The sequence below is a fragment of the Alosa alosa genome, chromosome 5 (assembly GCF_017589495.1).
Source record: "Alosa alosa isolate M-15738 ecotype Scorff River chromosome 5, AALO_Geno_1.1, whole genome shotgun sequence".
NCBI lineage: Eukaryota > Metazoa > Chordata > Actinopteri > Clupeiformes > Clupeidae > Alosa > Alosa alosa.
In genome coordinates this window covers 24,565,977-24,580,117 of record NC_063193.1, presented here as the reverse complement: position 1 = coordinate 24,580,117, position 14,141 = coordinate 24,565,977, and the positions used below count along the sequence as shown (strand labels likewise).

The 14,141-nt window shown below is 42.8% G+C and overlaps 1 protein-coding gene across 1 annotated transcript; it reads left to right on the top strand.

Annotated features, from left to right (window-relative positions):
• Window positions 1-14,036, top strand: cfap251 (cilia and flagella associated protein 251). The gene is made up of 21 exons (XM_048242585.1): window positions 1-53; window positions 521-777; window positions 885-1,025; window positions 1,740-1,849; window positions 2,097-2,205; window positions 2,790-2,873; window positions 3,390-3,467; window positions 3,633-3,677; window positions 4,269-4,468; window positions 5,239-5,424; window positions 5,711-5,961; window positions 6,971-7,122; window positions 7,590-7,763; window positions 7,994-8,178; window positions 8,440-8,554; window positions 8,799-8,962; window positions 9,101-9,191; window positions 9,496-9,639; window positions 10,030-10,258; window positions 10,613-10,714; window positions 13,416-14,036. Exons 2-21 carry the CDS (start codon window positions 547-549, stop codon window positions 13,577-13,579), a joined length of 2,955 nt encoding a protein of 984 aa, XP_048098542.1. The 5' UTR covers window positions 1-53; window positions 521-546; the 3' UTR covers window positions 13,580-14,036.
• Window positions 14,037-14,141: the final 105 nt, after the last annotated feature.

Below are 14,141 nucleotides of genomic sequence, written 5' to 3'. Positions count from 1 at the left end.
AACGCTTACCATCCGAGCCATCCAAGAGGGAACAACATTACCAGCAGATCGCGGTATGTTGTAAAAGTAAGTTGCTAAATGTTTTGTTTTTTTAGCCCTGACGTTTTCAGAAATGCTGTATTGTTGCTATAGAAAACAAAAAACCTAAGGTTTATGTATGACAACTTGAGGCCCAGTGCTAAATTCATGTTAACGTTAGGCCTAGTTAACGATAGACTAGACTAACGAAAGCCTACACTAAGCATAAAGTAAAATGAAGGTAGGACATTTAACGTAAGTTAACGTTAGTGGAAGATCCATCCAGCATCCAGTAGGCTAGGCCAGGTTGGAATGATCGTTCCTGTTGCGTTCACCTCATCCTGAAATAGCGATGGTATAGGCATAATAACTGTGCATAGGGAGCGAAAGATGACGGACATCTAACTGATAACGTTACAATGAAACAGAAATCTGCGTCATAACTTTTAGACATCTTCTAAGATTAAATGGTGTAATTGACCACCTTTTCATCTTTACTTAGTTGCTACATCTCTCCGTCGTTACGTGATGTCCTACGCCAATGACTGTCAAAAAGGCTCCTCGGACGCCTCTATACCCAGATCGGACGAGCAGCAGTCAAAACATGCTGAAGCCAACTTCGGTGTCCAAAATGGCACAGAGAACCTTGATGCTGACCAGGCTCTCAAAAGTGTTTCACAGGAACTGGATTCTCATGTCTACTCGGCTACCTCTATTGTCCTGCCCAGTCAGCAGAAAGCAACCAAAACCCATCCACTGGTAATTCTACAACATAGATCCAGCTGGGTCTCAGTCATGTAATATTTCCAATGATAATAATTAGGCCTATAATGACTTGGTTAGTATTTGTTGTGTCATGGTTTCAGACTCTGAACTGGGCATTTGGCATCAACAGCATGCTCCCAGTGTTCTGCCTGCAGGATGATGAGTGCCTGGTCATTCTGTATGTCTGTGCACATGTGGCTGTCATGTATGACCACACCACCAACACACAGCACCTGCTTCAGGTAAGACCACAGGCCATGAAAGCTCCTGCAGCTAGCACTGAGGAGGAGTCATGGGCTCCCTGCTCCTCTATTTGACTGACATGGTAAATGTAAATGCAAGCAGGTTGCATTTACATTTATTCATTTAGCTGACTGGCACTTTTATCCAAAGCAATTTACAAATGAGGACTAACATTCAACCTAATCCACAAAAGGAGACCTAAGGGTAACAATAATCAGAGGATGCAAAAGTTTAAGTAAATATTGTACTTTTAACTGAAGCACAAACAAATGGCTGAAATTTAAATTATTGGGAAGAGGAAGAGGGGGAAGGGGAAGCAAAACTGTTGTATGTTTTAAAATGTATTTGAAACAAAGAAAACAGACTGGAGCACACTGATTAAACTTGCAGTCGTCACTAGTGCAAACAAAAACAACCAATGTTTCGACACCACTGTGTCTTCGTCAAAGTCTAACTGATTGATTGTGTAGCTTCAACTTATGTGTGGAGTGGAGTATCCCACATTAAATTTAAAATTGATTTGATTTTAGTGTTAGTTTAAACTGTTTTAGTGCAAATGTAACATTAATGGTTGTTCTATGTAGAGGAATGACAGGCTTCTTTATTGATGATGTTGTGAATAGCTTTGGATAAAAGTGTCTGCTAAATAACATGAACTGCTCAGCTCAGTGGTGTGTGGCCCACTGTTAAGGTGTTTCTGGTTTATTTTGCAGGGCCACTGTAGCCCGATCTCCTGTGTGTGTGTGAGTAAGGACCGCCGCTGGCTGGTGACTGCAGATAAGGGTCAAGACAGCCTGGTTATTGTCTGGGACACATATACTTGGTAAGGCTACACAGAAAGAGAGAGGCATAATACCACTACACTACAGTGGCTCTGCTTGCATAGAGAGGGACTTTTTAAAAGGGGCTGGTCAGAGACACACATTATAGACTAAGAGAGACTTTTTCCCTGTAAGGCTAAAGGTGTGTGTGTGTGTGTGTGTGTGTGTATGTGTGTGTGTGTGTGCACGCAGGTATGTTTGATTCCCTGTGGTCTGTATAAATAAATGTAATTGTGCTGCTCCTCACAGCATCCCTGTGCGGACCTTATTTGATTGTCATCCTGAAGGGGGCACTGTTGCATTAGCCCTTTCTCATGACTCCAAACATCTGGTTTCGGTGGGGGCTGCAGGAGTGCAGGTAGGTGAACTATTAGAGCTCAGAGAGTGAAATTATAAAGCATGCAAACAAATTATGTTATTGTGCAATTGTGTGCCATAACACTGTAAAGGTCATGGGAAAGCAACACAAGTAATTTTGTGTGGTTATCACCAACAACATTGTATGTGTCTGTATGTGTGCATCTAGTGATGGTATGGTATAGTTATGATAGTCATGTTTGTGTATAGAGCTGAGCTACACCAGGCACGTAACTGAAGCGTTCCATTCGCGTTGAATCTGCTGCAACAACTAGCTTCAACTAAAATCAATGGAAGTAGCTACACCAGACATGATAGTGTACGTTTGAAAAAAATAGACCATTCATCTAAAATGGATTTTACGCGTTGCGAACGAAACGCTTCAGGTACACGCCTGGTGTAGCTTCCCTGTAAGGGTAAACTCACACTAGGTGATCCAGATGGGTAAGTGCAGTGTAAGCACTGGTTAGCGGGGGAGTAGGCACAAGGCTACAGTACCTAGTGTGAGTATGCCCTAATACTTAACTGGTGGGTTTGAGGCACCAAGCAGTAGATCTGTCTGATGTGCGGTTGTGTTAATATCAGCAGCGTGTGTGTATCTGGGACTGGACCAGTGAATCAGAGAGTCCTTTGTGTGTAACTGAACTTCCCCAAGAGTTTGGTACTCAGGTATGAAGTGCGGATTTCATTTATCAACAAATTCTAACATGATTCTAAAATGATGAAATAATGTTTATACCAATATTTATTCTGCTCCTATAATGTTACTGTTAATACACAGCACATATCCTTACTTTAAACCATACTACACACTTAACTGTTTACTATACTGTCTACACTGCACTATATGTCATACTGTTTATACAGCACTATATGTCTTATACTGTTTATACTGCACTACCTGTCTGTAGTGTTTACATTACACTTTTCTGCTTTTTTACACTTCTGGTGAGATGCTAACTGCATTTCGTTGTCTCTGTACTTGTACTCTGCACAATGACAATAAAGTTGAATCTGATCTAATAACAAATTATCAAACATTACTACTGTTTAAGTCTTTTTAAAAAATATTCTTCACTATTTTGATTGAAATATAAAACTTATGATGCATGATATCACAGTATATTACGAATGTCATCCACTTTGAACTGTCTCCTAATTTGTTCTTGACTCTCTTTCCTCCAGAAACACATTTTATTCAACCCCAATGACAATACCCAGCTGCTTAGCACCAGTGACAGCAGGGTGCTGTTTTACACAATGGCAAGTTCGGCATGTCTCTCTCTCTCTCTGCATCGGTGTTTTTCCTGCTTTAATTAGTGTCGTGAAGATATCTGCATATTTGTTGTAGCAGTTGTTCCTGTGAGTGTACTGTATATGTGTTAGTAGTGTATGTGTTGTTCTGATGTAAATGTCTCCCATGTGTAGGAGGGGGCGACTCTGCAGTACTCGGCCCCTGAGATCTCAGACAAGGTCAGCTTTCTTCCTGTGCTCTTCCCCTCTGAGACACTCTTGGGGACAGCCGTGGCCTACTGGTTAGCACTTCGGACTTGTAACCGGAGGGTTGCCGGTTCAAAGCCCCGACCAAGAGGAACGGCTGAAGTGCCCTTGAGCAAGGCACCTAACCCCTCACTGCTCCCCGAGCGCCGCTGTTGATGCAGGCAGCTCACTGCGCCGGGATTAGTGTGTGCTTCACCTCACTGTGTGATCACTGTATGCTGAGTGTGTTTCACTGATTCACGGATTGGGATAAATGCAGAGACCAAATTTCCCTCACGGGATCAAAAGAGTATATATACTTATACTCCTCTGTGCTCCACAGCATGTGCCATACTCCTCTGTGCTCCACAGCATGTGCCACAGCCATACTGCTCCATCTCATGTGTTAGAACGCTCACAAACTCATCTCTTATCTCTCTCTCTCTCTCTCTTCACTTCTGCTCTCATTCCTTCACTTTGGATTCTTCTCCTCTTCACCACCTTCCGTCCTCCTGTCCCACATGCTCTCTTCTTCCTCTTCCTTTTCTCCTCCCCCCCTGGTCCTCCTTCCCTATCCGCTCTCAGACGTTCAATAAGGCGGTGGGTGCATTCACCCAGTCAGTGTTCCACAGCGGAGGAGCGCAGGCCTTCAGCGCCACCTCACTGGGCAATCTGCTGATGTGGACACAGAGGACAGAGGGGATGGACACAGGGTCCAGCTACGCCGCACTCAAACTCGTCCCACTCCAGGAGGATGCCATTACTGTACTCACACAAATAGACAGGTGCATATGACTCAGCACACATTGGTCCTTAACTAGTTCATAGGGTAGCCTTACATTTATCAATTTCACACTGGTATGTAAAGCAATAAATTGACAACTTAGTCTTTCCTTTTGTTTAGACATAAGTGGCAGGTAAATGTAAGGAACTGAAGTTTGCTAATGCTATGACAGTAACTGAAAACAAAATACTAGACAAGAGCAGATGTGATTGTCAGAAGAGCTGTTAATGATGTACTCAGAATCTCCAAACACCTATGAGAGGATCACGCACAAACAAATCTAAACAAACATTAGATGCCTCATAAGAATATATGTACAATGTATTCAATCAGCTTATTGTTATCTTTTTTATCTATTTTTTTATCATTTCATCATTCCATGAAACATGTCAGTGACAGAGCAATCAAAGGGCCTTGCACTGATTACCTCATACCGTCAAGACTGTATATGACATGACTGCAAACATATTACTTCTTTTGCATCACAGCTGCAGCTTGCTCCATCATTTAATCATAATAATGTGTGTAGCAGTAGGCCTATGCCTAGAACTAAAGATGGGTCAGTGTAGGAAAATGACTGCAGGGTCTCAGGAAACAGTTTTCAAAGTCTACAAATATGAGTATACAATAAATACTGTAAGCTATAATTCGTTTTTCTAATCCACTTGAAATAAGTACAGCCCTGACACAAACTGATGGTGTGTGTGTGTGTGTGTATGTGTGTGTGTGTGTGTGTGTGTGTGTGTGTGTGTGTTTGTGTGTGTCCTGCAGCTACATAGTCATAGGTGACAGCCGGGGTCATGTGAAGTTCTACGACAGCAGGATGAAGCTCATCAGCCACTACAGCGACTTTAACCTGGACTCCATCAGCTCGCTCTCATTCGGCACCACAGTGCCCAATGGCCACACGGGACACCCCCGTGACTGCACGCTCGCAGCCCGACCCTTCGTCATTCAGTGAGGATTGGTGAAGTGTGTGCGCGTGTGTGCGTGGATGAGAGGTTGCCTTTCCCTTAGCTCAGAGTGCCTGCATTGTATTACATGACATTGTTGCCTGGTGTCCACAGTAATCAGAAATAGAGTTGCAGTGGAATACTCTTTCCTTTCAGGAAAAAGTCTTTGTACTTGGCAACAGAATATGAGATGTAGCAGCTATATTGCATTAAAGGAAATGTAGTTTAGAAAGATAGAGCAATGGAATAGAGCTGTCCTGAGCCTTTCTGTCCCTCTGGTCTTCCTGTAGGAACTTGGTCATCTCCACACATACAGCTGTAGTTGTGCATGTGACCTCTCAGGGAAGTGTGGTGCAGACCCTGCTGAAGGAGCATGCTGATTCGCTGCAGGCTGTGGCCTGTCACCCACGGCAACCTGTTGTTGCCATGGCCAGTAACAGTGGCATCCTCAAGGTGTGGGACTATGAGCAGAGAAAGTTGGTGTGTAGCCGCCTCTTCCAGAAAGACCCCCAGATCCAGTGCCTGGCCTACGATCCATACGGTGAGTACAGAAGATGTGAAGAACAGAACACACACACACACACACACACACACTGTTTTTTCAAACAGTTCTTATCAGGGTTCCCACGGGTCATGGAATTTCTGGAAGTCTATTTCAGGCATGGGAAGTCAGGGAATTTTATCATATTTAGGGCAAAGTCATACCCTGGAAATCCAGAGTTCTCGCGAGACCACAATGGAATTGTCTCTGTGTGACACTCTGGCAATGAGCAATGATGCACGTTACTTTTTACCCCTTGCAACCCGGGGAACCAATCAAATCGGCGTATCTGATATATGCGGGCCAGAGGCGAGCTAAACTGATGACGACAGCGCTGCAACGTTGGAGGTCAGTAAACATTGGTCGTAGTGTTATCCAATCGTCGAAGTCCGGAATCATTCAGAGTAAATATTGGTCTAGTGTTATCCAATTGTGTGCAGTGAGATTTTCAAATGCATGCTTGGTGCCGCCCCTCGAATTGGGCCATTACATTGTTCGTGGCCAGACCCTTAATCTTTCTAGATTAGGGTCTGGATTTTCCAGGCTAGCAAAGTCATGGAATATCTGGGAATTGTAGCAGTTTAAAATGTACTTGCTAAAATACACAAGGCCTAATACAGATATATTTCCATGCAGAATTGGTGTATATCTGCCTGGTTATTGGCTTTACTGCATGCTTGAGTGCTTGTGGTTAGCCCAACTTTGTTTATTCAACACCCATTTATTCATCTTCCGCTTTAAAAAAAGGAAAAGATTTTTTAACGCTACACGACTTGCTCTGAAATCTTTGGTCAGTATATTATACCATTCATTACAGCTCATGGAAATTCAGGTTTTAAGTCAGGAAAAGCCTTGGAATTTTTACATTTGACTTAGAGTGGGAACCCTGTCTTATACTCAAATGTCCACATAGCGATTTACAGCAGATTCAGCAATAATTCACAAGGAATGTTATTACAGGTAAGTATTATAACATGTGATTAATTCCCATGTCCATGTGTGTGGACAGGAGTGTATCTGGCAGTGGGGTTGGCAAATGGAGTGGTGTGTGTGTTGGATGGCTGCAGCCTTCATTCAGAGGACGGGGACAGTTTCAGCTACAGCTCTGACTCAATCACACACATGGCCTTCTCGCATGACTCCCATTACCTGGCTGCTGCAGTAAGTGTGTGCTTTCCCTGAGGGTTCAGGCCAATAAATGGTCCAGGCGACAAGTGCTGCTCTGCAAAAAATATTGTTATCTACAGATCCCTTGGCACTGTAGACTTTCATAGTCCTGCAGCAGCAACTAATTGTTGAATAGAAGGTCGCCTAGTTTCGATAACAACTCATAAATTATGGTTATTTCTCACGAAAGCAAACAGGTTATTTCTAACGAAAGCAAACAAACCCACACTATGACAACGGCAACCCACAACAGAACCTGAACTCCGGTAGAACTTTGAGTTAATATCCAGTTAGTGTAAGCAACACCATCTGTTGTAGAGCTTCATCTTGTAGAGCTTCATCTTGCTGTTTCAATTTTTTTCATGTGCACGACAAGCTCTGCAACATCCTAGCAGACACAAATGCTAAGTCATAGTTTGTTGAGTGATACTCAATGCAGTGTGTGTGTGTGTACCTCCCAGGATGACGGTAAGGCGGTGACACTGTTTCACTTGTGTTCGGAAGAGGGTGTCCAGCGCTGGCGCTACCAGGGCCGCCACCACTCCCACTACATGCCCATCAGGGACCTGCTGTTTGGAGAGCAGCTGGACACTGGTCTGCCCAGACTCCTGTCCCTGGGAGAGGATCGCAGGCTGGTCAGTGTGTTTACTGGAATACTTGCGTGTGCAATCTCTCTCACACACACACACACACACACACACACACACACACACACATAAACCCATACTGATAACACATAGATAAACACAATTAATGTAATTTAACATTTCAGCTGTTCTCTCCCCATGTGCATAGATTTCATTTGTTCTTATTTGGTGTGTGTGTGTGTGTGTGTGTGTGTGTGTGTGTGTGTGTGTGTGTGCAGGTGGAGTATGATCTGCAGGCCAGTGGTGATGACAGACTGGTGATCCTGAGTGCTGAGAGGATCGAGCAGAGCGGAGTGCCCATGTGCATGACCTGGTACCCGCCACTCAACACGGAACACTTCCTGCTCACTGCATCCCACCTCTACAAGATGAAGCTCTACAACAGCACCACCAAAATGTGCAGGTCAGACCACACACACACAAACACACACACACACACACACACACACACACACACACACACACACACACACACACAGCCCTTGAGCATTTTAGCATCTTAGATAACACTCTACGATGGCACTTCGGACAAGTACTGTGGGTTGGACTAGATGATTATACATGCACAATACTCTCATGTAGATACACACCCCTAAATTAGAGGCACACACACTGGCGCTGTAGGTCATATCCTTTTTCCACTGAGACCCCACTGGTTTTGCAGGAAGACATTGCTGGGACCCTGTTTTGGCTCCCCTGTCAGGAAGATGATGTTATTGCCACGGAACAATGATGGAGACCCCAATGCCCGCTACATGGCTTACATCACCACAGACAAGGTAAATAGATACACTAAATAGTGAAACAATCACACACACACACAGAGTAAGGAAAGCTTATGAATAATGCAGCCATAGACATAGATGAGATGTGTAAGGCAGAGATGAGTAAGTTTACATTGGTAAAATGTTTCATTCTCAATATGCATATTTAAGGTATTTATTATAAGCATAAAATAAATACATTGGTGTGTGTGTGTGTGTGTGTGTGTGTGTGTGTGTGTGTGTTTATGTGTGTGTGCAGGTAGGGTTGCAGATCCTCCCTCTGGATGGGAATCCTCACCGCTGCAGTGCCCAGCTGTGTCACCCCTCGGGGGTGTCCAGCTTGGCCGTCTCTCACGAGGGCCGCTACGCATTCACAGCAGGGGGAGCCGACTGCACGGCTTTCTGCTGGGAGATCAGCCTCAGGTGAACCCTGGCAAACCGCATTCATCATTCTGCACACACACTGAACTGACTGCACACAGTCAGTGGACTGTTCACCTCAGGATTTACTGTTGTTGCGGTGATAATGGTGTGTGTGTGTGTGTGTGTGTGTGTGTATAGTGCTCTGGAGGCTGCAGCAGCCCTGGGTGGTAAAGACCTGGACCCCTTTTACAGCCTGTTGGAGGGAGGGAGAGATGGCCAACTCTTCAGGGTGCGTCTCCATGCATGTGTGTGCATGCATGCACTGCACTACACTACACTTGAAATCAGATCCTTTCATTTTCTGTTCAGGTGAACTGACTTAAAGCCTAGTTTTCATAGAAAATGTCATGGTTTTCTTTAGTGTTGTGTTGATTTTGTGTTTGATTGTTGATAATTTAGTTCAGTTTACTAATATGATCACACTGGCTAGACCTTCAACACAGTTTTTTTTTTTTACTAAAATATGTCATCTCTGGTATTGTCTGTGTGGTGCTTCTGGTAAGTGTGTGTGTTTGTGTGTGTCGGCCTGACAGGAAATGGAGGATTACTTCTACTACAGCCAGCTGCGCACTCAAGGCATTGACAGCATGCAGATGCGGCAGGTGTCCACCCACATCCCGCTGGCAGAAGTGCCCTTTGTCATGAGGGCCCTTGGCTTCTACCCCACTGAACAGGAGGTGCCCTATTCTTGCTTTCATACATTTACTCAACTAATCACAAACGTTCAGTCAGAAGCTCTGACAGAGGTTCACTCCTTCTGTCAGTCACAAGTTGGTCAATCACCCTGTCAGTTGATGATTCTGTCAGTTACTTACAGTATAAGTCAGTTACAACATAACAATCAGATGTTGACAGTGATTTACTCTGAATCCAGGTGAAATCTGAAATGGTCTGAATTTTTTTAAAGTGCTCAGTCCAAGAATGGACAGAACAGAAAAGCTCTCTTACGTCTCACCTTAGTTCCCTCCTCCATGCTCTGTCTTTTCCGCGTACTTTTCTTCTCCCTCCCACCCCCTTTCTCTCTCTCCATCATCTCTCTCTCCATCATCCCTCCCTCCGCATGCCAGCTGGAGGACATGCAGAATGAGGTGAAGTTTAGTCGCTATGCAGAGACGGGCCAGTACGTCACGCACGTAGACCTGCCTGAGTTCATCCGTCTGTTTGTGAACCACCGGCCGGCGCTGGGCCTCAGGCTGCACGAGCTGCAGTGGGCCATCAGCGTCCTGGGGCAGAGCGATGGCACAGGGGACACACAGATCCCCCGAGACCTCCTGATGGAACTGCTGCAAGCCAGAGGTTTGTGTGTGTGTGTGTGTGTGTGTGTGTGTGTGTGTGTGTGTACATGTATGTGAAAATGGGCAGACATGCTTCTGGAAAGCTATGGTGACGTGCATTGGCACATATCTCCATAGGTGAGTGTGCACATCAGAGTGGATATGTGTATGCAAGGAAAGCACTGCAGATGTAAAAGAGTGTTTGTCCATCTTTAAGCAAAATTATATTGTAAAATTGGAATGACTTTTACTCCCAGGAGTATTTGTGTTGGCTTTTAAATGTGTAAACTGTATGTGTATGCATTGTTGTGTGTGTATGCGTGTGTGTGTGTGTGTGTGTGTGTGTGTGTGTGTGTGTGTGTGTGTGTGTGTGTAGGAGAACATATGACAGAGGAAGAACTGGCGGAATGTTTCAGCACACTGCTTGGGGTCAGCTCAGAAGGCGGGAGGTCAGAAGCAGGCAGTATGCACTGGCCAGGTGAGAGCTCACACAGAGAGTGCACTCAGACTCAAGTGGTGCGGTGGGACTTGCTAGCTTAGAGTGTGTTTAAGAAATGTAGAAAATCCTACACTGACATATGTGTATATACCTTGCAGTGGCGGACCATCATGCTAGGCCATTTCTGCAGGCCTAACTATTTTCAAACTGATGAAAAAAATCAAGGATCCTTTCATGTTGTTTAAGTTTACCATTTATTATTTTTGCGTCTGCCTCTGTTTTCCCGATCACTTCCCAATAAGGGTTTGATTGACAACATGACAACAAGTAGAGAGGGGGGAAAAAATAGTTTTCAATCCAATCACATTTCATTCTCTGAAAAGTGCCAGCTAAGACCTTCAATCACCTTGTAGATGTTTTAAAAACCTGTTTGTCCTGAAATGTCTTTTTACTGTAGTATGGCCATTATAGTCCAAAGTAGGGATTTTTTCTAGTAGGCCCAGTGTCTTGAAATAATGTATTTTACCAGACAGACTCACAAATGCATGTTTCAGCAAAGTCCTTTTAGGCAAGTCCCTCCACTCGGGGGCCATTTGACAACGCTTTTGGGGCACTCGTCGGGCATCCATTTCGGCAGAAATGCGCGTGCGCAAGGCTTCACGACACCAATCTTGCTCCAGCGGCGAGATCACAACACATGATTGGCACGATGTCTTCACAACACACCATATGATTGGCTCAATGTATTCACATCACACCACATGATTGGCTCAATGTATTCACATGTCAACGTTTTGCCGAGGAAGGGGTGGGATATGTTTAGACAACGGCCATATTGGCGTGACAAACTAGCCCCATGCATTTCTATGGAGTATCTTTTGAGTTATGTTCAAATAAATAGCAGCGTGTTAAAAAAGTGAATACAGTTCAAATTCTTTATAATAGTTTTTATTTCCATGTTTCAAATTTAATAGAAACATTCCACATTCAATTCCAAATCAAATTATTAACAAATTATGTATCAAGTCCGCATTATTTTTTACTGGAAGCAAAGAAAAGGAATATTCAAAAATAGCAGTGCTCGCATTTTTCTCTTCAACCTCAAATAGTTAACTGACATTTTTTTTTATTTAATTGAACTTCACATTAAATCACTAAATTAATATGTAGTTGCAGAACCATTGTTTTTGCAATGGATTCAAGCCACAGTACACTGTGAAGAAAGTGAAGCATGATGGCGCAAAAAGTATGGTATGGAGATATTTTCCATACTATGGTGTCAGACCTGTTTATCATATACCAGGGGTCATGGATCAGTTTGAATACATCAAAATACTTTAAGAGATCATGTTGCCATACAACGAGGAGGAAATGCCCCTGAGATGGGTGTTTCAACAAGACAACGACCCCAAACACTCAAGTTAGTGAGCAAAATTGTGGTTCCCAGATATAAAATATTGAGGTAATGTGGGGTGACATTAAAAATTAGGTTTCTGAGGCAAAGCCCCCAAATTCACAGGAACTGTGGAATGTAGTTTGTTCATTCTGGGCAGAAATACCTGTTCATAGGTGCCAGAACTTTGTTGACTCTATGCAACGCAGATGTGAAGCAGTTATCAAAAACAATGGTTCTGCAGCTAAATATTACTACAGTGGTTTAAAGTCTTCTTGTTCAGTCTTGAAAAAAGTTTCAGTTTATGTCAACTGTTTCAGGTTGAAGAGACAAATGTCAACATTGCTATTTTTTGAACAGACTAAAGACTAAAGACAGTGTCAAACTGTCCTGCTTTAGTGAGCAATAAACATGTAACTAAAGACATACAACTAAAGTCTAGAGTAAAATGTAACTGAGGAAACTTTTTTTACACATAGATTTTTAACTCTCAGTTTCTAGTATGAAAAGGACTGCAGAAATGCATTGTCAACTGTTGTTAACTAGGTAGAGACACTATAAAATATATATTTGTGAACATCACCACTTCACCAAAACAGTAGAGCGGATTTACCTTTTCAGCCGATTTACCTTTTTTAAGTTTGCTAGTATTTCCATTATGTTATCTAAAACAAACCTTATAACAAACCCAAACAGACAATATTTCTGATAGATATTACGCTCTCATTACCACAACTGTGAACACGCTGAAGGCTTTGGGGGGTGGAGCTCAGATTTGTGGAAAATGAAACTTGATTGGACAAATTTGTTTTTTGTTTTTTTTAGAAATATATAGGTCAAAATAATGCAGTTCCATTATTGATTTTTGTTTTGGATGTTAGTTAGTTTAGCTCATGAGTTTTAGGCAAAAATGATGCAATGGCTCATGGATTTAAAGCCTTTCCCCATTCTCATAATAGATTTTATTAATGCAACATATTATCAGAGGAATTACGATAGACGATTGACATAGGAATAAAGTAATGTATTTAGAGGACTAGAACTGGCCGGTCTTTCCTTTGGTGTTTAGTGTATTTGGTATTGCTAAATAACCAGCAACAAACATTGAAAGTCAAAGTTACAGACATTAACAAACAGTTGGAGAGCTCCAAGAGATTACTGACTCATATTCACATAGAAAGAGGACAATCATGATGGTGGACAGAGTAGTCATTGCAGTGAAATGCCAGAATGTAAATGGACACATTTCTATCAACAGGGCCTGTAACTCTTTTACATTTCATGGATCTCTCTTTTACATTCTCTCTCTCTCTCTCTCTCTCTCTCTCTCTCTCTCTCTCTCTGTAGACAAAGAGACACTCCTAGATACGGAGATCCCTGAAGAGATCACCTTGGAAACATTTGTTAAAGGCATCCTGGGGTTTCCTCTTAGCAACCAAGAGGCCTCAATCTCCTCCTCCGACATCTCCTCACTTCTGCCTCCGAAAGACACCAATGAAGTACAGTCATAAGGACACTAATTTTAGAGCAGCATTTCACACACAGTGACTCTTAAACCCAGTACATACTTGCTGTTACTTTCTATTGAATGTCACAGAATTAAAATGAGAAGTATTGAAGGAAGTAAACCATATGAGACATTTGAACAGCATTTAAACTCCTTAAACACATGGAAACATTCTGATGATATAGGTATGTCCATACCATCTGTTTGACAGAACATTTTGGAGGTGTGTGGTAGCAGTTCTAACATGAGTTCACCATAATACAACTGGGTGTCTGTTTTTGTGGAAGTTTCTTCAGGGCAAGCCTTTTGCCTGACTATGTCCACCAAACAATTGAAATACAACTGATTTAGTTTAATTCTCTTAACATTTTACAGTATAATATTTTATTTCTGGTTAACATCGTTCAATAAAAAAATGTAATGCCCCAAATCCATGTTTGACTTTCTGTCTGCAGGACAGATAAAATAAAGCATCTACTTGGTTTTAATCAAGATCATGAGAACTAAAAATTACGCTTACGCGTTTGATTTAGCATTAGGCTACCAGAGACACTCCATGTGAACAC